The sequence below is a fragment of the Carcharodon carcharias genome, chromosome 5 (genome assembly GCF_017639515.1).
Source record: "Carcharodon carcharias isolate sCarCar2 chromosome 5, sCarCar2.pri, whole genome shotgun sequence".
NCBI classification, from domain to species: domain Eukaryota; kingdom Metazoa; phylum Chordata; class Chondrichthyes; order Lamniformes; family Lamnidae; genus Carcharodon; species Carcharodon carcharias.
In genome coordinates this window covers 111,805,647-111,831,534 of record NC_054471.1, presented here as the reverse complement: position 1 = coordinate 111,831,534, position 25,888 = coordinate 111,805,647, and the positions used below count along the sequence as shown (strand labels likewise).

The window sequence follows — 25,888 nt, the reverse complement described above, 5'->3', positions numbered from 1 at the left end:
CCCTCTCCCGCCAAGTGAGGAGGCCACAACTCAGCGCACGTGGCTTCTCTTTGCAAGCCAGGTGATCATCGGAACTGGAAGTTCCATGCCCCAATGAGGGGACAACAGGCAGGAAAGCCCACACTTGCAGCTCGAAGGATACACCTGAAGAGGTTTTCCCTCCATTTCAGAGGCCTATTGCCTTCACCTGTCCTGGATTTTTCACTTAACTCACTGCCTCCATGCTGAGGCACCCTTGCAGCCCTTGATCCGTCGCAGAAGTATCCACCTCTGTGGGGCTGCTGAGGTCCCTTAGTTGTCAGCCCATTCAGAAGAGGGCAGCAACGTCAAGAGCCTGCCTGAGTCAGAGAGGTGACCAGTTTGCAGGCTACCTCTGGGAAGATAGCTGAGCCAGCAAGTGCAGCCTTGTGATTCCTATGTGGTGCTGATGTCAGGGCCCTGAAGCTGGTGGGAAAATCCAGCCCATTTTGCAGTCAAACAATAAGTTCTGGATTTTCATGAGCCTTACTTGTAACTTTTAAAGTTTTTCATGGGGGAGACTATGGCGTTGTGGTAATGTCACCAATCCGGAGGCTCAGGATAGCGCCCTGGGGTTATGGGTTCAAATCCCTCCATGACAATTAGTGGAACATAAATTCACTTAACTAACCTGGAATATAAAGCTAATCTCGGTAATAGTGACTGTGAAGCTATCATCAATTATAAAAACCCACCTGTTCACTAATGTCCTTTAGGGAAGGAAATCTGCTGTCCTTACCTGGCCTGGCCTACATGTGACTCCAGACCCACAGCAATGTAGTTGACTTTTAACTGCAGCCTGAAATGGCCCAGTGAGACACTCAAGTTCAAGGGCAATTAGGGATGGGCAACAAATGTTGACCTTACCAGTGGCACCCACATCCCATGAAATAATTTCTAAAAAGTTACTCTTACTCCTTGCCTTAGAATTTCTGTCAAATTATTTTCTTTTAATGTTTCAAAGATTAGCATGAGAACTAAATAATTGTATCTGAAACAATGGCTGTGATTTTCCAGCCCCACCTGCAGCCGGGATTTTCTGGTGCCACCGAAAGTCAATAGAATTTTGGTTGACTCTCTAAATTTTCTGTTCCTGCACACGTTGGGTCCCACCCGTGACTGGACCAGAAAATCCGGGCTACGTTTTCTTTACAATGCTCATTAAAAATCTAAATGTGTTTTCTTGTTAAAATTTTCACTGTAGAGTGTAAGTTGAAATCATGCCAGCTTTGTCAATTGTGAATGTTAGGACTTCTTGCTGGGACCGTAACTGCACTTGTTATTTCATGAATATATCTACTTTAGGTCTGAAGCACAGAATAAAAGTTGCATTCAAAATTGTTTCAGTGGAATAGATTATTCTTGGCTTTCAGCTACACCACACAACTGCTTAAAAGAAGGATTTTGACTCTCAAGTTGGATTAAAAAGGATGGATCAAAAGCATATATATTCATCTGGCTTAATTAGTCCTCTTGATGAATTCAAAAACATGGGAATTTGGCCAACTTCAACTACTCAGTGCTCCCTGATTTGTGATCAGAACAGTGCTTCACCTATTCACCTCCACACATTCAACTAGATGTTCTTGCTTATGTTCTTTTACTGTAGATCAAATACTTTGTGATCTTTATATCCTTAGTTTTCCAGTGCTAAGCACGACTAAACCCAGCCATTCAGATTTTTGTTCTATTTATTCGCTCATGGGACACGGGCGTCACAGGTTAGGTCAGCATGTATTGCCCATCCCCAATTGAGAAGGTGCTGGTGAGCTGCCTTCTTGAACCACTGCAGTCCGTGGTGTAGGTACATCCATAGTGCTGTTAGGGAGGGAGTTTCAAGATTTTGACCCAGTGTCAGTGAAGGAACAGCGATATATTTCCAAGTCAGGATGGTGGTTTGGAGGGGAGCTCCCAGGTGCTGGTGTTCCCATTTCTTTGCTGCCTTGTTCTTCTAGATGGTAGCGGTTTGGAAGGTGCTGCCTGAGAAGGCTCAGTGAGTTCCTGCATCTCGTAGCTGTTACACATTGATGCCACTGTTCGTAAGTGATGGAGGGTGTAAATGTTTGTGGATGGGGTGCCAATCAAGTGGGCTGCTTTGTCCTGGATGGTGCTGAGCTTCTTGCCGCAAACTGCTGCAGCCTATATAGTGTAGATAAATCCACAGTGTTGTTTGAAAAGGAATTCCGGGATTTTGATTGAGCAACAGCAAAAGAACCCAAACCAGAATGGTGAGTGACTTGCAGGGGAATCGGGTGGTGTTCCCATGCATCTGCTCCCCTTGTCCTTCTAGGTGATAGAGGTCTTAGGTTTGGAAGATGCTGTCAATGGAGCCTTGGTGAGTTGCTGCAATGCATATTTATAGATGGTATAGGGAGATTTTTTTATTCATTGGATGTGGCCCTCAATGGTTAGGCCAGTGTTTATTGCCATCCCTGATTGCCCTTGTTCATTGCTGTGGGTCTGGAGTCACATGTAGCCAGCAGTGAACCAGATGGGCTTTTACAACAACTGACAATGGTTTCATGGTCGTCATTAGAATTTTAATTCCAGATTTTTAAAATTGAATTCTATTAATTGAATTTTATTGAATTTATTAAATTTTTAATGAAATCAAGTTCCACCAACTTCTCCAGGATCCCCAGAGCATTACCCTGGGTCTCTGGATTACTAGTCCAGTGACAATACCAGTACGCCATTGCCTCCCCCAGTGAATGTGAATGTTTGTGGATGGGGTGCCAATCAAACGGGCTGCTTTGCCCTGGACGGTGTCAAGCTTCTTGAGTGTTGTTGGAGCTGCACTCATTCAGGCAAGTGGAGAGTATTCCATCACACTCCTGACTTGTGCCTTGTAGATGGCGGACAAACTGTGGAGGGTCGAGGCAAATTACTCTCTGCAGAATTCCCAGCTTCTGATCTGCTCTTGTAGCCACATTATTTATATAGCTGGTTCAATTCACATTAAGGGGCAATTTTAACCCAAAAGAATGCTGGGTTTGGTACAGCTGAGAATATAAATTAAAAAATATATACATTAAGGCTGACTCCAAAGTGCTTCAACCTACTTACTCCTGGATAAAACTGAAATGGAACAAGGGGTAACCAATGGGTTCTCAGGAGATGGGTCATCCTTCTAAGGAGGCTCTCTGCCTCCATTTTAACACCTTTTCATTTTTAACTCCATGTCGGCTGTGTTCCCCTGACCTCAGTAAGCAGTTTGTATTGAAAATCCCTGAATGGAAACTTGTCTGTTGCAAAGTTTACAAATATATCCCTAATCTTTCATAATTCCTGACTTAAAATCCTGGAACTCCTTCGCCACCTCTACCTTCCCAAACAAGATTTAGGGAGTCGCTTCACGACAGGAACTGCAGCAGGTCATGGAAATCCTACCACCACCTCCTGAAGGGCAACTAAGGATGGAAAATATAAGTAGGCTTTGCTAATGATTCTGATACTCCAACAATACATTTTTAAAAATATAATTTGTCCAATGGCTGGTTTGGGGATCTTGCTATATTTTAGTTAGCTCTTAATGTGCCTATTTCCTTCAAAATAATTTATTGTATATCATGCACAATGGGACATTTGAGAGATGTCATGTGGCAAAACCTTTATTTAAGCTTGCCTTTCTTCCATAAAATAACTTTTCTTTACTTCTGTTACTTCTCAGAACTGCCAGAAAACTGGACTGACACAAAAGAATCCTTACAGGAAGGGATGGTCTTCCACCTTAAATACCTTGGTGTGACTGTAGTGGATCAGCCAAAAGGAGAAGGGATGGCAGCTGCAGCCATTAGACGGATAATTACTGTGGTAACTGTTTTACTTTATAAATTTTGGCAAATGTTATTTGCCTATAACCTGGTAGCAATATTTTGCAGTGACACCGAATTAGTTGTGGAAATTTGGAATTACATTAATTCTTGCATCATTGAAGCAACTTCAGCTTTATAATAAATGCTGGGTAGCATTTGCTGTTGACTGCACAAAGGAATATGACTTTACCTGGTTCTTTGGCTCTGGCAAGAACACACACTTCTTACTGCAGCATGGTTCAAAATCAGAAACATAATTGAGTCAAAGCAGCAAGGTGCTGGTGAGGCTACCCCCTCTGTGATCATGAGCTGAAGACATGACCCTTGAGGTGAGCCTTCAGCTCTATGGCAGGTGTGTGTTTTATTATGATTTTAAATATTTCTAAACACCTTGACCACTTTTTAAAAACCTTTAAATGCTTTTAAACACTTTTAAAATGCTTCTAGAAACTTTAACAAGTTCTAAATACTTTAACAAGCTTTGAACACCCAGTAACCATCCTTGGTGACCATTTTGGATAACCTGGCTTGGTTTTCATATGAGCCACGAATCCATAGTGGACCTTATTTTTAAGTATTTCAAGTGTGATCAGGGGAAAGAGCAAATTATGTTTCTGTAAAATAAATTCAGACCTCGTTTCACACGAGTTGCACACGCATCTCCCTCCCTCTCTCCCCTTGTCAGGAACTACACTGAAACTGTCCAGAGCGATTTGGAAGAAGCTTCTTCCTCCACCATGCACCCTCCACCCCCACTCCTGTCCACCACCACCCCCCATTCCACACACGCGGCAAAAGGATATGCAAAAACTAGGATTAGTAATTCTTATTATAATTCTTATTAAATTAATGGAGTTGGATAAATTAGAATATGAGTAAACTGGCAAGAAATTGTCACAAGTATAATAATTCTCATATTGTGATTTATTCTAAAAGTAGGTTAATAGTGGGGTTTAGTGTGTGTGTGTCTGTGTGTGTGTGTGTGTGGTTTCATTGAGTTGGAGACAGCCGGTCTCGAGGCTTTGACTCATCAAAAGAAGCTAAGTTTGAAATGCTAAATATGTAAACATGGCTGAAGTTTTAGAATGTGAGGTGAGGAGAATTTGCATTTTTAGATAAATCAGGGTAGTTTGAATTTCAAACAGATGGTAGGATGTTACACCTAGCCAGAGAAGCTAGGCCAAGCAATGTGTTTATTTTTCCCAAAGGTTACTGATTGTATTAGCACCATGGTGACTTGTCTGGATCTATTTAAACCTATTTCTTTTACCATTTACTTCATGGGGATGTAACTGGAAGACAGATTAATTAGGGGTTTTAGGAGTTATTATAGTAGTAATTTGCAGATCTGTTTATGTGCTTGAAATCTTTTATTTTGTTAACAGCAGAGATAGCTAATGATTATGAGTTAGTTCATAGATCTAAACCTTTTTTTCCATTACCCTTTAAAATCAGAGAAGGATAGAAAGTGGTAGGTGGAAATTCCCAGGAAGTTTTTTTTTTTCAGACTGAAAGGTAAAGTGCTGAGGGTAGAAGTGACCCTCGAAATTTGAGGTGTTTTCATTGTAATAAAATTGGGCACACAAAGTCACTATGTTGGAAAATAACAGGAAAAACCTGTTAGAATTATTGGGATGCAGAAAAGTTCTGGAAGTAAAAGTACTGTGTGTTCTGAGGTTCAGGCACAGGAAAAAAACAGTGGTTTGTGTACAGGTAAAACAGGAAGAATCAGTGATGGGTAAAGATGTGGGAACATGTTCACAATTTACCCAAGGGGATTCTGAGGAGCAGGTTGCAGAAATGTTTAAAGGTTTTGTATGTGAAGGGAAAGTCTTTCCATGTGTACAGGGTGGAGTAGGTAAATATATTAAAATTTTAAAAGACACGAGGGCTAGTCAATCCTTAATGTTGAGGGATAGTAATCTTTGTTGTTCGGAGGGAGTATTGCAGGAACAGGTGATAATAGGTGGGATTCATGAAGATGCTAAACCTATTCCATTGTAGAAGGTAAATTTAAAGAATAAGTGGAAAAAAAATGAGGTGATTTTTGGAGTAGTGGAAAAAATGCCCATTGCAGGGGTTCGATTTATTTTAGGCAATAATATAGCTGGGTCACAGATGTGGGCGATGCCTATGGTAGTTGAGCAGCCTGTAGAGGTGTTTTCAACAGAAGTGTTGCATAAAGAGTATCCTAGATTGTTTCCAGATTGTGTGGTAACAAGCTCACAGGTTGAAACAGGAAGGAGAGGAAGTTAGAAGGCAGGGAGAAGATGTTGAAATTCAATTAGCTGACACTGTCTTTGATAAGATTGTCCAGGAAGAAAGAATGGATGATAATACAGCTGAGGTATTTAGCTCAAGGCAGTTGATAGAGTTAGAGAAAAAGGATCCACAAATAAAACAGTTATATCAGACATTTTACTCAGAAACGATGGCAGAATGTATTCCAGAATGTTATTACCTGAAGGGTAATGTGTTAATGAGAAAGTGGTGATGGTATCAAGTTTCAGCAGGTGAAAACTGAGGGAAGTACATCAGATTGTTATACCGTTTAGATGTAGAAATGAGATACTAAGAATAGCTCATGAAATTCCAATGGGGCAACATTTAGGAATTGGAAAGGCACAGGCAAAAATACAAAAATCCTTTTTTTTTGGCCTGGATTGCATAGTGGATGTAGTCAATTTCTGTAGAACATGTCACACATGTCAGGTGATAGGGAAACCACAAGCAGTGATTAAGCCGGCATCTTTAATTACAATTAAAATATTTGAAGAATCTTTTACAAAGGTCATGATTGGTTGTGTAAGACCCCTCCCTCAGATTAAAAGTGGAAATCAGTACTTACTGACAATCATGGATTGTCTACAAGGTTTCTTGAAGCGACACCTTTGAGAAATATTACAACAAGGAGAATTGTGGAAGAGTTGACTAAATGTTTTACAGGATATGGTTTACCAAAAAAAAATACAATCAGATCAGGGTTCAAATTTCATGTCACAGCTGTTTCAGGAAGTAATGAACAGTTTGGGGATAAAACAGTTTAAGTCAACAGTTTACCATCCTGAATCACAAGGGGTGTTGGAAAAATGGCATCAAACTTTAAAAACCATGATAAAAGTGTATAGTCAGGACTATCCACAAGATTGGGATAGGAGAATTCCATTCTTGTTATTTGCTATTAGGGGTGTTCCTAATGCATCGACTATATTTATTCCTTTTGAATTAGTCTATGGTGATGAGGTAAGGGAACCACTGAAATTAATTCATGAGAAATTGGTGGGTCAAAATTCAGAAACTACTGTCTTGGATTATGTCTCAGATTTTAGAGAAAGATTGGACAGAGCGTGTGAGTTAGCTAGGGAACATTTAATGGTATCACAGCAAGTGATGAAAATGAAGGCAGATAGATGAGCCACAGTTTATTGTTTTGTTGCTGGGGAGAAAAGTGTTAGTTCTGTTACTAGTGTGGGTGACTCGTTAAAGGCAATGTTTGCTGGGCCTTACAAGATTGAAAAGAAACTGAGTGAAGTAAATTATTTAATAAGTACTTCAGATAGAAGGTAGAAGCACTTGGTGTGACATGTAAATTTGCTTAAAAATCACTTTGACAGGGAAGAGAACTAAAAGGAGGTATTAGTGGTGGTAGATAAGAAAGATGTAGAAATGAAGGATTATGAAATTGATTTTCCTCTAATCAAATTGGATAATGAGGAGATACTTGAAAATTTAAATGTAATATTGAGTTACCTGTCAAACAAGTGTCAAAGTAATTTGGAGAAGCTATTGCAGTCACACAAAGCTATTCGTGGGAGAAAGCTGGGGAGGACAAATTTAGCTACAGATGATGTGTGTAGAAGTTTCATCTTTGATAAGGCAACATCCTTATAGATTAAATCCAGTAAAGTTATCAGAAGTATAGAAAGAAATTGAATTCATGCTTCAAAATGACATCATTGAGTCTAGCTTCAGTAACTGGAGTTCACCTACTATGATGGTGCTGAAACTGGATGGAACACAAAGATTGTGTGGGCTATCAAAAGGTGAATGCAGTGACAAAAGCAAATTCATATTCTGTACCATGGTTGGAAGATTGCATTGAGAAAGTGGGACAGTAAAAGTTTATCACAAAGATTGGCTTGCTAACAGGATATTGGCAAGTACCGTGATCGGAGAGAGCAAAGGAGATATTGGCTTTAGTGACGCCAGATGGACTATATTAGTTTAAAGTTATGCCATTTGGTATGAAAAATGCATCTGCAACATTTCAAAGACTGGCAAAATAATTGCAGGATTGGGCAATTGTGCTGCTTATATTGGCCACAACACCAGTTTTGGCAGTACCCAATTATGCTAACCAATTTAAATTGGCCATTGATACAAGCGATTCAGCCATTGGGGCCGTACTGTTGCAAAAGATGAAACTAAATTGAGAAACCGATAGGGTATTTTTCACAGAAATTGAATGTTGAATTTCTTCTCTATTTCTACAATCAAGAAGGAGACTCTGGGTCTAATGTTAGTGTTGCAGCATTTTGAGGTTTACGTTGCTAACAATTCATCAGTAACAATTGTTTATACAGACGATGATCCTTTAAAGTTTCTGGACAAATTTTGAGACTGAAGTGCAAGGCCATTCAGATGGAGTTTATTACTGCAACCATTTAGTCTACAGATTATACATGTGGCTGGACAAGAAAATCTAATTGTAGATGTATTGTCAAGAGTTTAAAGGTCAAAGGGAAAAGTGAACATTTAAAACCTGGACATTGGACTGTAATAATTTCTGTTGATACTAAGGATTTGTATATATATTTCTTATGTCAATGCATGCATCTGGTATAAAGAAAATTATAGGAGGTAGTGTAAGATGGGTTAAGAAAGTGAAGCCGCCTTTTTAAATTATGATCATTTATTTTTCCCGTAAAGTGGGTGGTGTCACAAAAGTACAACAATTTTCATAAAATTGTGATTTACTGTAAAAGTAGGTTAATAGTGCGGTTTGGATTTTGTATGTGTGTGTGTGTGTGAGAGAGAGAAATTTAACTGAGTTACAGACAGCTGGCCTGGGGGCTTTGACTCATCAAAAGAAGCTAGGTTTGAAATGCAAAATACGTAAACATGGCTGAAGTTTTAGAATGTGAGGTAAGGAGAATTTGCATTTTTAGATAAATCAGGGTAGCTTGAATTTCAAACAGATGGTAAAATGTTACACTAGCCAGAGAAGCTAGACCAAGCAGATTGTTTATTTTTCCCAAAGGTTACTGAAAGTATTAGCACGGTGGGAAGATTTATATTATGAATAAGGTAAAGTTCCAAAGACACATGGGAACAATGGAATTTGCAATCAAAGGGAGAACCATGTATAAAGGAGAAGAGGCTATGCGTCAGGATAAAAAAGGCATTGTAAGATCTACCAGAAGTGTGGAAAGCCTCTAGTATTTGTGCATTATGCTGCTGTCTATAGAAACCGAAGCTGGGAAAAGCCGCTTTGAATTCTACTATCCAGGGTATTGTGGTGACTTGCCTGGATCTGTTTAAATCTTTTTTTATATAATTGGGATTCCTTCTCTGAGGGTTGTTAGTCTTTGGAATTCTCTACTCTAGAGAGCAGTGGATGCTGGATCATTAACTATGTTCAAGGTTGAGGTGGACAGATTTTTGATCTGCAAGGCAGTCGATGGTTATGGTGGGCAGGCAGGAAGGTGAAGTTGAGGCCATGACCAGATCAGACCTGATCTTATTGAATGGTAGAACAAGCTCGAATGACCAAATGCTCCTATTTCGTATGTTCTTATTACACAATTAACACAGCCCTTTCAGAAAAAAAGGCAGTGGAAAAGCAAGTGCTTTTTTTTAAAAAATATCTTTTGTTAAGTACATGGTAAACAGTCAGGTGTGCTTGTCATCCCTTCTGCTGATAGCCTTGCATATAATTTAATGGCGGATACCTACTGATCATTGTATTCTGTTTCAAGTGCTCATTTGAACCACTCCTATAATATTGCCCAAACTGGCAACATCATAAGCCCATATATTTCAAAGATTTCTTTCTGTGCACTCTGTCATTAAGTAAAGATAAAAGCTTTTCAACCAAAGAATGCAATTTCAATCCATAATTATTTGACTTTTTTTTGCCTTGTTCAAGATTGTGTCTTTTAAGAAATGCCAGATTTTACTAAATGAAGCAGTAAATACATACCCAGCTGTAATGAGCCCTGTGACAATCATTTTCAAACAGGGGAGGAAATGTTTCTGTTGCTAATTTGTATGGAGGCCGCTGGATTGTCATGTGACATTCAGTGTCAGTGTGCTTTTTTAACTTTGCTTTAACATGAACATTTTAAGCTGCCCAAATACAATTTTGCATTCACTGTTTTGGAAAGTAAAATTTGGTTGCTTCTGAATTTGTTCTTTTTTAAATCAGTTTGCAACATGTATAATGCAAAATTTATAATTAAGTTGATGTACAAAAGAGACCCAAAATGGCCATTATGTTTGTGCTGCCTGTGGCTTTTTAATGGTGGATGTGCACCTGAGCAGGCTCTGGCCCTGCTTGTATCAGCCCTAAATGAAAAAGTGCATAACTTCTGGGCCATCAGCCCAAATTGTGGAATTACAGGCCCCTGCTACTTTACAAAGTGACCTGTCGCATCCATCAGTGTTGTCTCCTCCGGAGCCCATTGAGGTACATGTCAACTTCTTGTTTTTGGCACGAGTGTCAGAACTTCTGAAACCCTCAGCATCAGTGAATGTTTTGACGTTCAGTACTATTTGGACCACAAAATCCAAGCCTTTAGAAGTGTCTCTCCTCTCCAATGTAAATCACACTTCAATAACCAGAAAGAGAAAAACAGTAAAAACTGGAGAATAAGAATACTGGTCCGAACTTGTCTTATATACCTTAAATTAAATACCAGTAAAAACTGGGAAATAACAGTACTAGTTCAAACTGTTTTTTCCTATTGGGTAAGTACAAAATGAACTTTATTGTGATGTTTAGAATTAAAGTTTAAAGAGAACCAAGTATCACTTTAAGTGTTTATAATATGAGAAAATTGTTGATTGTCCTCTCAGCTTTCCTAGCATTAGAATTTCACCCAAAATCAGAATTGGTTGGCAGAGTTCTGCCCTTCTGTTGAAGCAAGTGTGTACATATCCCTGGTTTAAGTACAGAGCAACAACAAAGTACAATATAATATAGTGCTGAGCACTAAAACTGCTCTCAAATTACAATTGTCACAAACCGGAAAATGCAATACACCAGTACTTTTACATACACCTGTTCTTTTACATAAATTTAGTGCTGGCGTAAGTCTAATATGATATTTTAAGACAAGTGGCCATATAGGTAGGCTTTTGGAATTTTGTTATGCTAAAACTTCATTGAATTTAGCCATCATTCTTCTTTTGACTATATGCCAACCATCAGATTTTCACTCTGACATCAGCATTTCTGACTACAGTTTGCTGACAAAAAACAGTGCAGGGTTTATTTGTAAAGATGCCCCAAGGTTGCATTTGAATGTACTAGATAAAGCTTTCCTGCAGTCACGTCGAAAGGTTAACTACATTTATTGGGACAGTTTGTTTTTTGTTGACATTGACCTATTGCCCATAGTTTAATCAAAGCCACATTTGACAGCTAAGTATAAATATAGTGTCTCATATGTGGCTATCCGAAAACCAGAATTGTCCATAAACTGGACATTTTTATAAGCTACCGTGCATCAATTCTAGTTGTTGTTGGTGTGGTGGTATGTTGGACTAGTTATCGGCTTGGCATGCTGGCCTTTTCCCGCACTCCGAGTGGTCCAAGTGACCATTGACCCCACCCGACCCAGCCTGACCCAAATTTGTGTCTCCTGTTAATTGAATTGAGGTTCCATTTTTTTTGTTCTCTGAAAACCAGCCGGATCCAAATTCCGGCATGGACTTGGTCCCGCCGTCATGAGTCTCAAGATAATAGCTGGGATTTTCCGGCCCCATCGCGGGAAGGACCTGCCACAGGTGAGGTGGCGCCCCAGCCAGAAATCCATTGACTTGCAGCGGGACCAGAAAGTGGTTCAGTATGGAAAATCCTGCCCACTGTACCTGCACCATCTTTTGTTCTTTCAGCACTGCTTCATTCACTTCTTTGTGAATAATGATTTTGAAGGAAATGGCATCCAAAAGTGACATGAATGGAAACAAGGACCACAAAATATGCAGCCACTTCAAATAAGAGTGGGCTGCGGAGTTGCAGAATTCCGAATGGTGTAATAAGTTAAACTTAATTTTAATTTATCCAGGAATAATATTAATTCAGACTTTAATGGGTTTTGTCAAAACACCATGTTAACTAAATAGACATTTCCTTTCCTGTCCGAACTCTACTTTCTTTTTCAAAGACTTGCTTGCCGATTTTCTCTTCAGCTGCACCCCTCAACCTCCCACGTCCCCAACACGCCCATGAAAAGCCCTGCTGCATGACTACATTTTATCTATTGCTGTTCACAACTAGAAAGGGAAGGCATGTCAGACCTCTATCAAGTGCCTGGGATAAACAGCTCCCAGGCACAATGGGATGCTTCAGTTATCAATAAATGACTCAAGTTAACAAACTGCTCAAACTATGCAGTCTGAAAGGAAACAATGGCATGAATACACTATTCTTAAAGACAAAATTTAACATTTTTTCCTAACTGTTCCTGCTTTTGGCAAATTTACTTGTTTGTCTGTAAGTCATACAAGTGTATATTTGGGGAGCTCTTGATTATAGCCTAAGTGGCATAGCATATTATTGCATATTCTCAACATTCAGAGCCATTGTTTCCTGTTAGTTGCATCCTTGTACTTTTTCTTTGTTTAGTTTTCTGCCCAAACCAACTCCTTGTCTCCCTTCTGTTTCTCATCTATGTATTGTCTCTTAGCAACATCACCCGAAAACCTACCAGGTTTCACATGTAACCCGATGACACACAGCACTCCCTCACCACAACCTCTCTTGATCTCTCCATGCCACCGATTCATTACATCACTTGTCTGACCTCCAGTACCGGATGAAGAAATTTTCCTCCAGTAAATATTGGGGAAGCCCAAAGCCACTATCTTTGGCTCCTGTCACAGATTCCGTTCCCTAGATATCAATTCCATGCCTTTCCCTGACCACTGTTTGAGGCTGAAGCAGACCATTCACAATCCTTGCATCCTATTTGACCCCAAGATGAGTGTTTCAACACCAAGACTTTCATTTGCTTTCACCTTTGTAACATTGAGAGTTTCTACTCCACTTCCACTCATTTAGTGCTGAAACCCTCATCCCTGCTTTTTTTTACCTCCAGACTTGACTATATATTCTAATACTCTCCTTGCTGGCCTCCCGTCTTCTACCCTTTGTAAACTTGAGGTCACCTAAATCTCTGCTACCCATATCCTAACTCACACTAATTCCCACTTACCCTCGTTTTTGTAGATCTAAATTGATTCCTGGTCTGGCAACAACTTGATTTTAAATTTTCATCCTTGATTTCAATTCTCTCCATGGCCTTTCCCTTCCCAAGCTCTATAACCTCCTCCCACCAGCGCCGCTGCCTTCTTGAGTATCTGCCTGAAGACAGGTCCAACCCAAGGCACCATGATCTCCACCATGGGTAGAGCAAGAAAGCAGATCCCAAATCCATGCCAGCCAGAGTCAGGATCAAGCCCTGTGCTGTTGGCATCAATCTGATCCATGCCAACTGTCTGACCAGCTGAGCCATTCGATTATCCAAGAAGTCCGAGTTGATATACACTTTTACATACATGTTGTAGCTTGGAGCTATGGATAGTGACGGTAGAGGCTCCAATTTCTTTCCATCACATGGCTGACCAGGAATCTCTCCCACTCTTACCACTTGCCATTGGTGCGTGTTGGAAGGGTTTACAAGTTGACATGTTTTGAGCGCACCTTTCTTGACCATCAAGTCCTGGAATGGGACTTGAACCAGAGCTTCTGGCTCAGATGCAGGGAATCTATTGCTGCACCACAATACCTCTTGTTCCTCCAGACTTATAGCTCTTCATAAAATGTGTCTTCTTCCAATTCTGGCCAGTTGTGCATCCCAGATTTTAATTGTTCCACTATTGGCTCCTGTGCCTGCAGCTGAGTGGGAGTTAAACTCAGGAGTTCTCCATCCCCCCTCCACCAAACCCCTCCTCCTCTCTATCTCTTGCTCCTCCTTCAGTATGCCTCTTAAAACCTAGTTCTCTGATTAAGCTGTCAGTTACCTGCCTTAATATCTCAAGGCTTATTGTCTGATAACGCTTCTGTGAAGTGCCTTGGGATGTTTTACTTCATTAAAAATGCTAAATAAATCCACATTGTTGTTGTTGACTCTTACTAGGCAAAAAGATCCTTAAGTATCAGTTCTTATTTGTTATGTCAGCTAAATGGCCAAAATGATGCATGGCCGCCACCAGTGTTTAAGTCTACAGGTGAACATGGGCAGATAAATGACAAATATATTTCAGTATAGCTACACGTTGGAATAGTACATTTAAGGCAAAAAGAATGGAAATATGTTAAATGGTGAAGCTCCTACTGAAGCAGAGAAACAGGAAAGTCTATGGATACAGATCTAAATATCTCTGGGAGTGAAGATAGAAAAATCCCATTTGCCTTTTACATGACTTTTATGCTTTACATACAAGGACGTAAATGAAAGAAGCAGAACAGTGATGTTGAATCTGTAAAATACATTGGTTAAGACACAGCTGGAGTGTAGTGTGAAGTTTGGAGCACCCATTATATACAGGATATTATAACCATGGAAATTGTGCAATATAGATTATTAGGAAATCAAATTGAAAAAGTTTGAGTTGTGACAAGTTAAAATCTGGTGGAGTCACACAAAGTACCCTTGAGCTATGTTTTCATTTGGCTCTTTTCCCATTCCAAATGTTGCTTAATATACTAGCAAGCATTGCTTTTTAAGGAGAGTATCTTTCGATGAATTACTCCTTTTAATAAAAATGTGTTATTTTTAAAAAATTGTGTTTTAACATTTGTTTTTGATTATATTATCTTTGTTCGGTTTATAGTAGTGACATACTCTATGTACAACCTCTTAGCGTATTTGTTTCTGCCCTTTTCTTTCTCTCTTCTCCCAGCCATTCTCATGACTTGATGCTTCATCCTCCTCACTGTTTCTCTGTAAAGCAACTTGGGACATTTTGTATATTAAAGGAAGTATATGAATGCAAGTTGCTCTAATGTGATCTAAAACTGCATTCCACTTTGGCTTGAGACCTGGAATTTTAGATTTTTAGGCTTCCAATTGTTGCTGGAAATAGGTTTGAGACTGTGCATTTTGAGTGGTTTTCTGTTTGAGATTTTAAACTTTAGTTAAGTAGCAGAAGTTTATTATGCCTCTTGAATTTTGTTTTAGGTACATGTCACACTTAGCGCTGCTGTTATCGGACTTTAATCCATAAATTACTCTGCCCATGCCCAAAACTGGCAAAGTGTAATGGGTAGGGGGTGGGGGGAGGTGTGGTGGGAGGGTGGGGTAGCTTCCTCTGAACTGACACATCCAAGGAATCTCCACATTGTCTTTCTGTTCTTACAAACCCCACAATAAAATCTGGCTTGTTATGGTGCCCAAATATTTTCACATAAGATCATGCTACATAACAATTTTTACACCATGGAAACAGCCATTTGCCCCAACAGGCCCATGCCAGTGTTTTAATTGTTTTAATCTATCCTATCATGGGATGTGTGGGTGTTACTGACAAGGCCAATGTTCGTTGCCCATCCCTAATTGCCCTTGAATAGAGTGGTTTGCCAGGCCATTTTAGAGGGTAGTTAAGAGTCAAGTACGTTGCTGTGTGCTTGAAGTCACGTGTAGGCCAGACCAGGTAAGGAGGGCAAATGTACATTCGTGAACCAGATGAGCTTTTTTTTTTTTTTGCAGCAATCAATGGTAGTTTCATGGTCACCAATACTGAGACTAGTTTTCAATTCCATGTTTTTTTTATCTATTGAATTCAGATTCTACCAGCTATCGAGGTGGAACTTAAACCCATTTCTCCAGAAGATCAGGCCTGAGCTCCTGAATTACTAGCCTAGTGACATTACCACTATGTCACCATATCCCCATCAATGCTTTACACAAATCCCCTCCCACTCTGCTTCATCTAACTCCACCAACATATCCCTCTACTTCTTTCTTCCTCATGTGTTTATCTAGCTTCCTCTTGCATTCATCCCTGTTAGTCACCTCAGCTACATCTTGTGGTAGCAAGTTCCACTCTCTGGGGTAAAGAAGTTAATCCTAAATTCCCAATTGGATTTATTAGTAACACGTAAGTGCCAGACAATGACCAACTACAACAAGAGAGAATCTAACCATCACCCCATTACATTCAATAGCATTACCATTGTTGAATTCCCCCACTGTCAACATCCTGGGGGTTAACATTGACCAGAAATTGAACCGCACCAGCCTTATAAATGTGTCTACAAGAGCAGGTCACAGCCTGGGAATTTTGCAGTGAGTAACTTACCTCCTGGCTCCCCAAAGCCTGTCCAGTTACCTACAAGGCATAAGTCAAACTTTGATGGAGTACCCTCCACTTGCCTGGATGAGTGCAGCGTCAACAATATACTCAAGAAACTTGACACCATCCAGGACAAAGCAGCCCACTTGATTGGCACTCTATCCACAAACATTCACTCCCTTCACCACTGATGCACAGTGGCAGCAGTGTGTACCATCTACAAGATGCACTGCAGGAACTCACCAAGGTTTCTTTGACAGCATCTTCCAAACCTGCAAACTTTACCACCTAGAAGGGCAAGGGCAGCAGTTGCATGGGAACATCACCACCTTCAAGCCACACACTGTCCTGACTTGGAATTATTCATTGTTCCCTCACTGTCGCTGGGTCGAAATCCTGAAATTCCCTTCCCAACAGCCCTGTAGGTGTTCCGACACCACATGGACTGCAGCGGTTCAAGAAGATAGCTCACCACCACCTTCTGAACAACAGTTAGGGATGGCCAATAAATGCTGGCCGAGCCAGCAATGCATGATCACAAGAAAGAGTACATTTTTAAAAAAGTGACTGTCTTATAAATGGACACTTGTTCTTGTCTCATCCACAAATGGAAACATCTTCTCTACATCCATTCTATCAAACGCTTATGTAATCATCGAGACCTTTTATCAGGTCACCCCTCAGTGTTTTCTGTCCTGAAGTAAAGAACACCAGCCTGTTAAATCTCTGTTGGTGAGTAACCTCTCAGTTCTGGTATAATTTCTAGAAAATATTTTTGCACCATCTTCAGTGCCTCTATATCCTTCTTATAATATGGAGATCAGAACTGTTTACAGTACTCCAAGTGTGGTCCAATCAACACTCTATGTAAATTTAATATGACAGTGCTTTTCAATTCTATCCTTCGAGAAATGAACCCCAGTACTTTGTTTTTTTTTAACAACCTTGTTTACCTGAGTCACTGATCTTTGTGATTGGTGCATCAGTGCCCTGCAGATCCTTCTGCTACTCTAATGGATATGGAAACTTTCTAAAGAATATGCGGGCCTCCTTAGTTTTCCTACCTCACGCTTACAAATTAGTAAAAAGAGAAATTTGATGCAAACACCTTAAGCTTTCAGGTGCTAATGTAGCTCACAGTAAATGCCACACTGATTTTATTAATATGCACAGTGTATATCCTGTGTTTGTAAGCTTGCCTGTTTTACTCTTTGCTTCTTTTAATGCTCCCATTTATTATTTATTTTAGCAAAGCATGATTATCAATATTGCTACCAAATTCCGAACTAGATGCTTGCCGTGTCTATAAATTTTGAAACTCTATATGGGCTGGTTTTGACCATGGCTAAAAAGTGGGAGCAGCATTACTTGCTTTAAGATGAAACTTCTGCCCCTTTGTCGGGAGGAATCTCTGCCTTGGCTGTTGGACAATTTGATTGGCCAGGGAAGTCTTACAGGTAGTCCCACCATGCCATGGAGTCCGGATAAGTTCAGGGTCAGGGGCCTTCGTGATGAGGGTGAGGGGGGTGGGCGGCTGCGTTCAAGAGGCTGGGGGAGAGTTAGCTGGGGGATGACCTTGGGTGGGGGTGGCTTTGATGGACCCACAAAGTAGGTCCCTCTTCAGCTGACACCAGCCCATGCAGCTAAAGCTGCCAGGCTTCCCACGTGGCATGGGCTTCCCCACTGTTGTGAGTAAAATAGCAGCAGTGGTGGAATGAGGTTCTTCAGTAGCACAAGGGCAGGTGGTCAGCCCGATATGCTCCCACTCCCCCCCCGCCCCCCGTCGAAGAGAGAGAGGGGCAAAGAGGGTTATGGAGGAAATTCCTGGACTCTTAGCCCAGGCAACTGAAGGCATGGCTGCCAATAGTGAGAGCAATTAAAATTAGGGATGCAGTGGAATGGGAGGTAAGCAGAAATCTCAGAGGGTTGTAGGGTTGGAGGGGGTTGAAGAGATACAGAGGGGGGGTGAGGCCACAGAGGGAATTTCAGCACAAGGATGAGAATTTTGAGTTTGAGATATTGCTGAACTGGGAACCCACCTCACCTAACCTAAATCAGCACATAAACTCATAGTACAATCTGGCAGCATCAGCATGTTCCCATATTGACCAGAGAGTTGTAATATCAGTTGCTGCTTAATAGTAGGGCAGCAGCTGTATGTCACAAGAAGACTTGGGTATGCAACAAGGAGGAGCAAAACTGACAAGGTGTCAAACATTGGGTGCTACATAGTTGCAGGAAAATCTTTACGTGGACTTAGGTGATGATCAGTCTGGTATCATGTGACGCTATCTGTGTTCAAATAGCCGTCCAGCACTCATTTTAGGTTGAGATATGAAGAACAGGTACCAGAGAGCAACTACACCTGGGCCAGAATTTTACTTCTTGTGGGCAGGCGTGCGCCTGACCCATCCAGCCGCGAAATGGCATGAGATGACTTTGGGCGAGGGTCCTGACGCCATTGTGCATTCACATGATTTCTCGCTCATTCGGCAGGCGCGCTGAGCAGTCGGAAGCGCGCCTGCTGACAACTGAGCGGGCAATTAAGTCTTTAAGGAGGCCACTGAAAGTGATTTTTCATGGCCCATCTATTTTTACAGTTGGCGGATGAGCCAATCGACCAAGCGGCCTTTACATTTTTGCTCAAACCTCGAACCAGGGCAGGATGACATCTCCGTATGGAAATAAAATAGAGATGTCTGGGGACTGGTTTTTAATGAAGTATGCTTTCAGGTGCTTGATTGTGCTGCATTTTTGTTGTTTTATTTATCCTGTGGAGGTCTGCAGCTTCTTGGGGCAGCTGTCTGCATTCAGGGAGCTCACTGGAAGCGCTCACCAGTGATGATGTCGGTGCCCATCCTCTTCCCACCTCCACCCGCAGTGCTGAGCCTTTTTCAGTGCACGTTTTACGTTGGCTGCCCGTTAATTGGCCAGTCAGCATGAAATCGCAGCCGGGGGCACGTTTCCCCTCTGCTTTGCTCCTGGGCTCACCGACCTTGCGTACCTGATGAGCAAAAAATTCAGGCCCTGGTGCTAATGGATTTGTGAATAGCAGGTAAATGCCTCGTTAATTGCCTCCACAAAAAAAAATCACTCGCACACTTTAAACCAGTTAATGTGCTATTTAGAAACCAGCTACTACCATAGGTTTGAAATGTTAGATGTGAGTTTCTGAATAAACCAGCAATTATTCAGTGTAATATTATATTTGCCTTCCATTTGGAAATGGTGTGCTTTACTTGCATTTATATATTTCCAATTGTAGGCCATCGTTGCTACCAATGTATAATGCTGTACTTATGTTAGCTCATGAAAGATTGGGTCCATCTAACACCACATTTGTTGAGTTTTAAATGTACTCAAAGCTTCCTTGGTTCCCAAATCCTCGCCATGGCCTCATCTCTCCCTATCACCGTAACCTCCTCCAGCTCAACAACCCTCAGAAATATTTGCTCACCTCTAATTCCCATTTCTTGCGCATCCCTAATTTTAATAGTTGCACCAAGTCCTAAGTTCTGAATTCCTCCCCTAAAGCTCTCTAACTTTTTCTCTCTCCTTTAACACACTCCTTAAAACTAACTTCTTTGGCCAAGCTATTGGCCACCTCATAGTATCACATTCTATTGCAATGCGTCTAAATATCTAAATATCAGACAACAATTTCTCGCACTGTTTATGTGCTTTTGTGCAAAATTATAGCTTCCAAATGATATGCAAAATTTTACCTTGGGATATGTATAGTTTGGAGGATATTAACTGGACTTTCAGTAGCCTGCCACTGTAATATTAAAGTAATTGCCATTTTTAACTTGATTGTTTTTAGGCCAAAGCAAGTGGAAAGAAATTCCTCAAAGTTACCCTAACTGTTTCACCTCGGGGGATAATGTTACAAGACACAATAACCAATGAACTCGTAGAAAATGTCTCTATCTACAGGTATTGAGTTTAATCTAGCAGGCCATGCTGCATTATTCATTTTTAAAAAATATAATTTACGTTATTTTTCTGTCTTACATTTTACCTTGACTTTAAATGTTATTGGTTGTTTTGTGTTATTAAGACATTTTTATAATCTGATTTGCTTTTATTATTTATTGAACCTGGAATTGCTCATTGACAGGGGAAAGGAACAAGTTGCTGCTTGACAAAAACAAAAATAAAAATACCTGGAAAAACTCAGCAGGCCTGACAGCATCTGCAGAGAGGAACACAGTTAACATTTTGAGTCCGTATGACTCCTCAGCAGAAGTTGCTGCTTGGGATGGATTTTAACTATTAGCTTGTCTGCCCCCGCAGGGCCAGATTTTTGCTACCAAGGCAGGAAGCTGGAGCCGGGAAATTTCCAATCTCAACAGACCTGCCTTGGTTTAAAGGGTCCCGTTAGACCCAATTTTCACTTCGGGAGGCATGAGTGGGATAGAGTTAGGCCAACCCCTGAAGCAGATCCTAGGTGGTCACTGGGGCAGGTGACTGCAAGGTGGGCTGCTTAGAAAGTCTGCCTCGGTTCCCTTGGACTTCATGCCATTTGTTTTAGAAGCTGTTAGGCCCTCGAGCCCTTTTCCATTGCCCACCCCCTCATGCCCCCTCCATGTCAGCTCAAACCACCCCCCCATCCCCATACCCCCTCATATCCCTGATGCCTTCTCCATAGTCACTCATCCAGTATCCACCATGGGCAGACCTCAAATCATATGGAGATGAAAACCAAACTTCTATCTAATACAGCTGTCACTTGTACACACTTGACACTGAAAATAACTAAAATTCATGAAGCGCATTCAGAACTTTTAAATCTCCTCAACAGTTTAATCTCTTATAAAAACAAACTTTTATTCAGATGCACATCAAAAACAGTCAATCTTTGTATAGCCTCTTTAAACTGTCAATCAATCAGTGAACCCTGCTGAGATAATTTCAGCTTTTGAATCTCAGACAAGTATTCCTAATGATATAATAATCCTTGGGAAATATCAACAAAGATATTTATTGAAACTGCACAAACAAATGGTAATTTTTTTCTAACCCTACACCAGATAGCTTGTCTATCAAACAGTCCAGCAGAGGTTGTTTTTTTAACTCTCACTGATAGCTTCAGCTTATTTTTTCATGTTCAAAGAGTAGGGAATTAAAAATAAATTCAGATTATGACACTTAAACAGACCTTATCCACCCTTCAAGAAAGTTTACATCCACAGTGTAAATTTGTGACTCCCACACTGTGGGTTAAGCCCTTGGACCAGCCAAAATGGGCTCTGTTTGAACTGAGCACTAATTTCAAATGGCCCTACTGAGTTTGCTACCTGTGTAAGTCACATCCTGCCTCCTTTCCCATGCCAGAAAAACCGGATCTATTGGATCCGTCGGTAATGGGGACGGGACTTAGGCATCCAGGCCCCATCTGCCATTTTTTATAAGTCCGCTGAGTCTTCCCAACTTCACAAAAATCTGGCCTCTAGATTTTATTTTCCTTTCCTTTCACTGGACTCCTGAGCCACTGGAGCCTGCTCCTTTTTGCCAAGCCCTCATGTCCCTACTTGTCCCTAACTCAAGTAATCTGCTTTAACTGTTCAAGCACTTTCTGGGTCTCATGTGTGACTTTTAATTCTCTAATTTTTCTTATCATGTCTCATTTTATGTTGCACTATTATCACTTCTATCAGTTAACCATCTCCAGTCCATCATTGCAGTCCTTTTTTATTTTGTACATATTCGCTCATTCTTCCCTCACTCTGTTTTTTCTTACGCTCATCTGGTTGAAGAGACTTGAAATGTTAACTTCTCATTTCTCTCCACAGACGCCAGGCCTGGCTTTGAGTGTTTCCAACTTTGGCTGTATTTCAGTTTTTGTTTTGAGATTTAAACAGTATCCTGCTTGGTGATAATATGTCATTGTTTTGAATTTGGATGCTAAAATGTCTTGAAAATTGAACATGAATACTTTGAAGATGCGTTTTAGAGAAAAAATAATTTTTATGAAGAACCCAACAGTGCAAGTTTCTAGAAATATAGCTGTTGGCAATCTGGGGATCAGATGTTTTGGTTATACAAATGTGAACTGCATCAACTAGCAACTGCTGACAGGACTATTATTGATTTTTGTGATTACTCTCGTTTTAAAATGTGAACAGCAGGATAATGATTTAAGAAAAGGAAAGAGAGAATCTTGGACATGATAAAAGCCAACCCTTACTCTATACTTTCTGGATTTTACTCTTCTAATACTTTCTGGGTGTTATGTCAGCAATGTATGTGTTAGGAGAGATAATCTGTGGATCAAAAGTCAGAGTGCCAATCTATGAAAATAAAAGTTTAAATGCTGTCAGTTACATATCAGTTAAATGTTTTCCAACTGTAACAATTGATATGCTCTTGAAGAATATACGGGGAGAAATTGGCCAATCCTCAAAAGCAGGTATGGGGCTGTGGTACATGATTAACCTACATTGGTTTGTTGTGTTGTAGGCAACACATTAAATTGGTGCTGTCTGCTCTTTTAAAGGACTACTGTGTGCAGTCGGAGTTACTGTGCTATTTATTGAATGCATGCATTAACAGGTCGCCCGATATTGCAAATGGCTAGTGCTACTTAAAGGCACCTTTTGAGCTTCTGGGGTTGGTGGGACAGGGGTGCACATTGTGGCAGCAAGAAGTGGGAGCAGCTTACAGATTGGATGAGGACCAGTGAAGGGCGTGTTGGTGGCTATAATTAGACTGCAGCCAATCCAGGGTGTGGTGGTAACTAATGGCCCCACAACAGTGGGAACAGTGCATTGGGATGTGGGGTGAGGTGGGGAAAGAGGATGGTTCAAAAATTTTCTTTTAAACATGGCAAAATTCAAAATTGAATAAAAGTGATGAGTTTAAAAGTTCAATCAAATTTAGCCGAACAAGGGAAATAACTTTCAGAACAGTTAAGATTGCATCCAAACTGCTGATAGTAGTTGTTCAGAGCTACAAAAAATAGCCAAATAATAAATGCACATACTTGATCAGTTTAAACCTTTTTTAAACGTAAACATGCTTATTTGTAGTGAGGAAGAAAGTGACAGAAATATGAAATCAAATAGTGCTATGGGGAAACGTTAGATTTTTAATATAGTTTATATGGATAGGTGTACAAAAAATGTTTACAAGCGGAGAAGATTCCGGAGGAAGCTAGGAGAAACGAAGGATAAGCCTCAGGTACTACAAATGTTGAAAATACAAATCATACCTGGGAGAACTGAATTAAGTAAGTGTAGATAGTTTTGACATGAGAAGTACACCTGATCTTAAAATTATGACAGGAATGGAGCAATTAAAGGCAACAGAACAAGTAGTACATGCATACACAAGGCTTTCAAAATATATATTTGTTGCAATTGAAAAATGGAGTTCAATGACGATCTTTATATTAGCTTTATAATGTTAACAACCTTAAACTACAAAGAAACAACCACAGCAGTAAGGAGGCTTTGCATAAAAGAAAAGTAATGTATTCATCCCATGTCTCTGGTGACAGTGAATGTAAATTGATGTACTAAGATTGTCAGAGGTCTGATCCACGAATTGAAGCTTTGTAGAAGGTGACAAGGTGAAGAATTCAATTGTGCCATGTCAGCCTTTTGCTTTCAAGTAGAATACAGTGCCAAAGCTAATAAATCCACGACATGATGTTGACCATTACAAGACGAAGCTTGAGCAGTTTCACGAGGCAAAAGATACTGGATGCACAATTTGGTTCCTTGGTGCCTGGTTTTCCAGCACTCCAAATGTCATTTTGGCTCCAAAACCACACCCTTGGCATGCATGTATTTTAGATTCAAGGCATGCTGGATGTCATTTGGTGAGGGCATTGTGTGGGGATCATCGACTGGTAGGATGCACAGTATACAGATTGTGATGTCAATTAGAATGTATCGCCGATTTGGTGCCAGTGCTGCCATTCTGGAACTCAAAACTCCAGCTAACACTTTCTCTTTAACATGCATTCAGCAGCAGGATCAACCACCCACCAGTGCCATTTAAAGGGATCACCAACCGCCTTCAGGTTTGTTGCTGATTTGATTTTCTACAGGCTTTTGCTGCGATTACAGAAGATTTCAGCTTCTGGAGTTCCTTAAAGTTAGCAAAGTCTACAGGAAGTGTGCTGAAGAACTTGATCCTGACTTGAAGGCTTTCGTACAAACCACTTACTCCCAGACATGGGTGTAGTTGTATGCATTCATCTTTGACTACAACATGACTAGGGGAGTGAACAGAGACAAAGAGCAGAACAAGCTGCTGGAAGAGGGTGGAGGGGGAGAAGAGTTCTCAGCAGGAGACCATATCCACCCGGTCGGTTCTGGGAACAATTTTCCTACCTGAGCCTAAGTGAGGAGTAGTGTGTCGGATCCTGCACTTTAGTAAGGATGTCCTCACTGAAATCTCTCACCTGCTGCAGCCATAACTACAGTCTTGGACCGGGATCAGAATGGAATTGCCAGTGGCTGTGAAGGTAACTGTGGTGATGGACTTTTATGCATCTGGCCCTTTCCAGGCTGGAGCAGGTGATATTTGTAACATGTCCCAGTTTGTGGTCTACTGTTGCATAAAGGAGATCACTGAGGACCTGCATTCCAGAACTGAATACATTTCATTTTCTCTTGCCGGAGAGAAGTAAACAGAGTGAGTGCTTGGCTTTGTGCAGATTGCAGGCTTCTGAAACTTGCAGGGTGCCAGTAATTGCAGGCATGTTGCTTTGTGGACAGTGCATATCAATTCTGAAATGTACCATAACTGAAAGGGATTCCACTCCCTCAATAGCTGGTGTCTGAGCGCACTCACAATATCATGCAGGTCAATGCCTGGCATCCTAGCAGCAGTTATGATGCCTTCATTCTGCCACAGTTCATTGGCGCTACCTGCATTGGACGACCATGATAAACCAGAGGATGGCTCCTGGGCAACAAAGACTATCCTTTGACAACATAGTTCGACAAAGAATGCTGTTGCCGTCTAGACCATTCTGTGTGAGCCCTACAGAACTCAAGGGCATTTGTCAAGATTTGTGGTGGCCTGCTGCACAAACTCACCATCATGAGGACACCACCCTTGCCACCAGCTATATGGCAGTCAGTTGGAGGAGTATAAGGAAGAGGAAGGGAAGAGGCAATCAACGCGGACCATTTCTGACTGAGTAATCCATGATCGACTCATTTGACTGCAATTCCGGTAAACGCAACTACAACATCCCATTCACCAACAGTCCCACTCTTTACCATCGCACTGTTACTGACCATCAAATCATCTGCTTTGCTGCAAAAATAAAAGCCACCACAAAGTAAATATTCCGAACAAAATTTATAAATCAAACCATGCCGATTTACATACATACGACAACTAATCATCCTTGTGCATTCACTTAGTGCCTGTCTTCCATGCCCCTTTGCCTGTCTTCATGATCCCACATTGTGTTACCCCCGTGGCTGCAGCATGGCTGGTGGAAGGCTGCTGACTTTCAGTGGGGGAAACTGTAAATGGCCTTGCAGATCAACCCTGAACTGCCCTGGTCT

General features: G+C 40.9%; 1 protein-coding gene across 1 annotated transcript in view; it reads left to right on the top strand.

Moving 5' to 3' along the window:
* LOC121278189 (low density lipoprotein receptor adapter protein 1-like) overlaps positions 1 to 25,888 on the top strand; it is a 148,386-nt gene that overhangs the window by 54,726 nt on the left and 67,772 nt on the right. The window contains exons 2-3 of the mRNA XM_041188349.1: positions 3,689 to 3,831; positions 20,179 to 20,291. Of these exons, the coding sequence (XP_041044283.1) occupies positions 3,689 to 3,831; positions 20,179 to 20,291 (256 nt within the window). The remainder of the gene's footprint in view (positions 1 to 3,688; positions 3,832 to 20,178; positions 20,292 to 25,888) is intronic.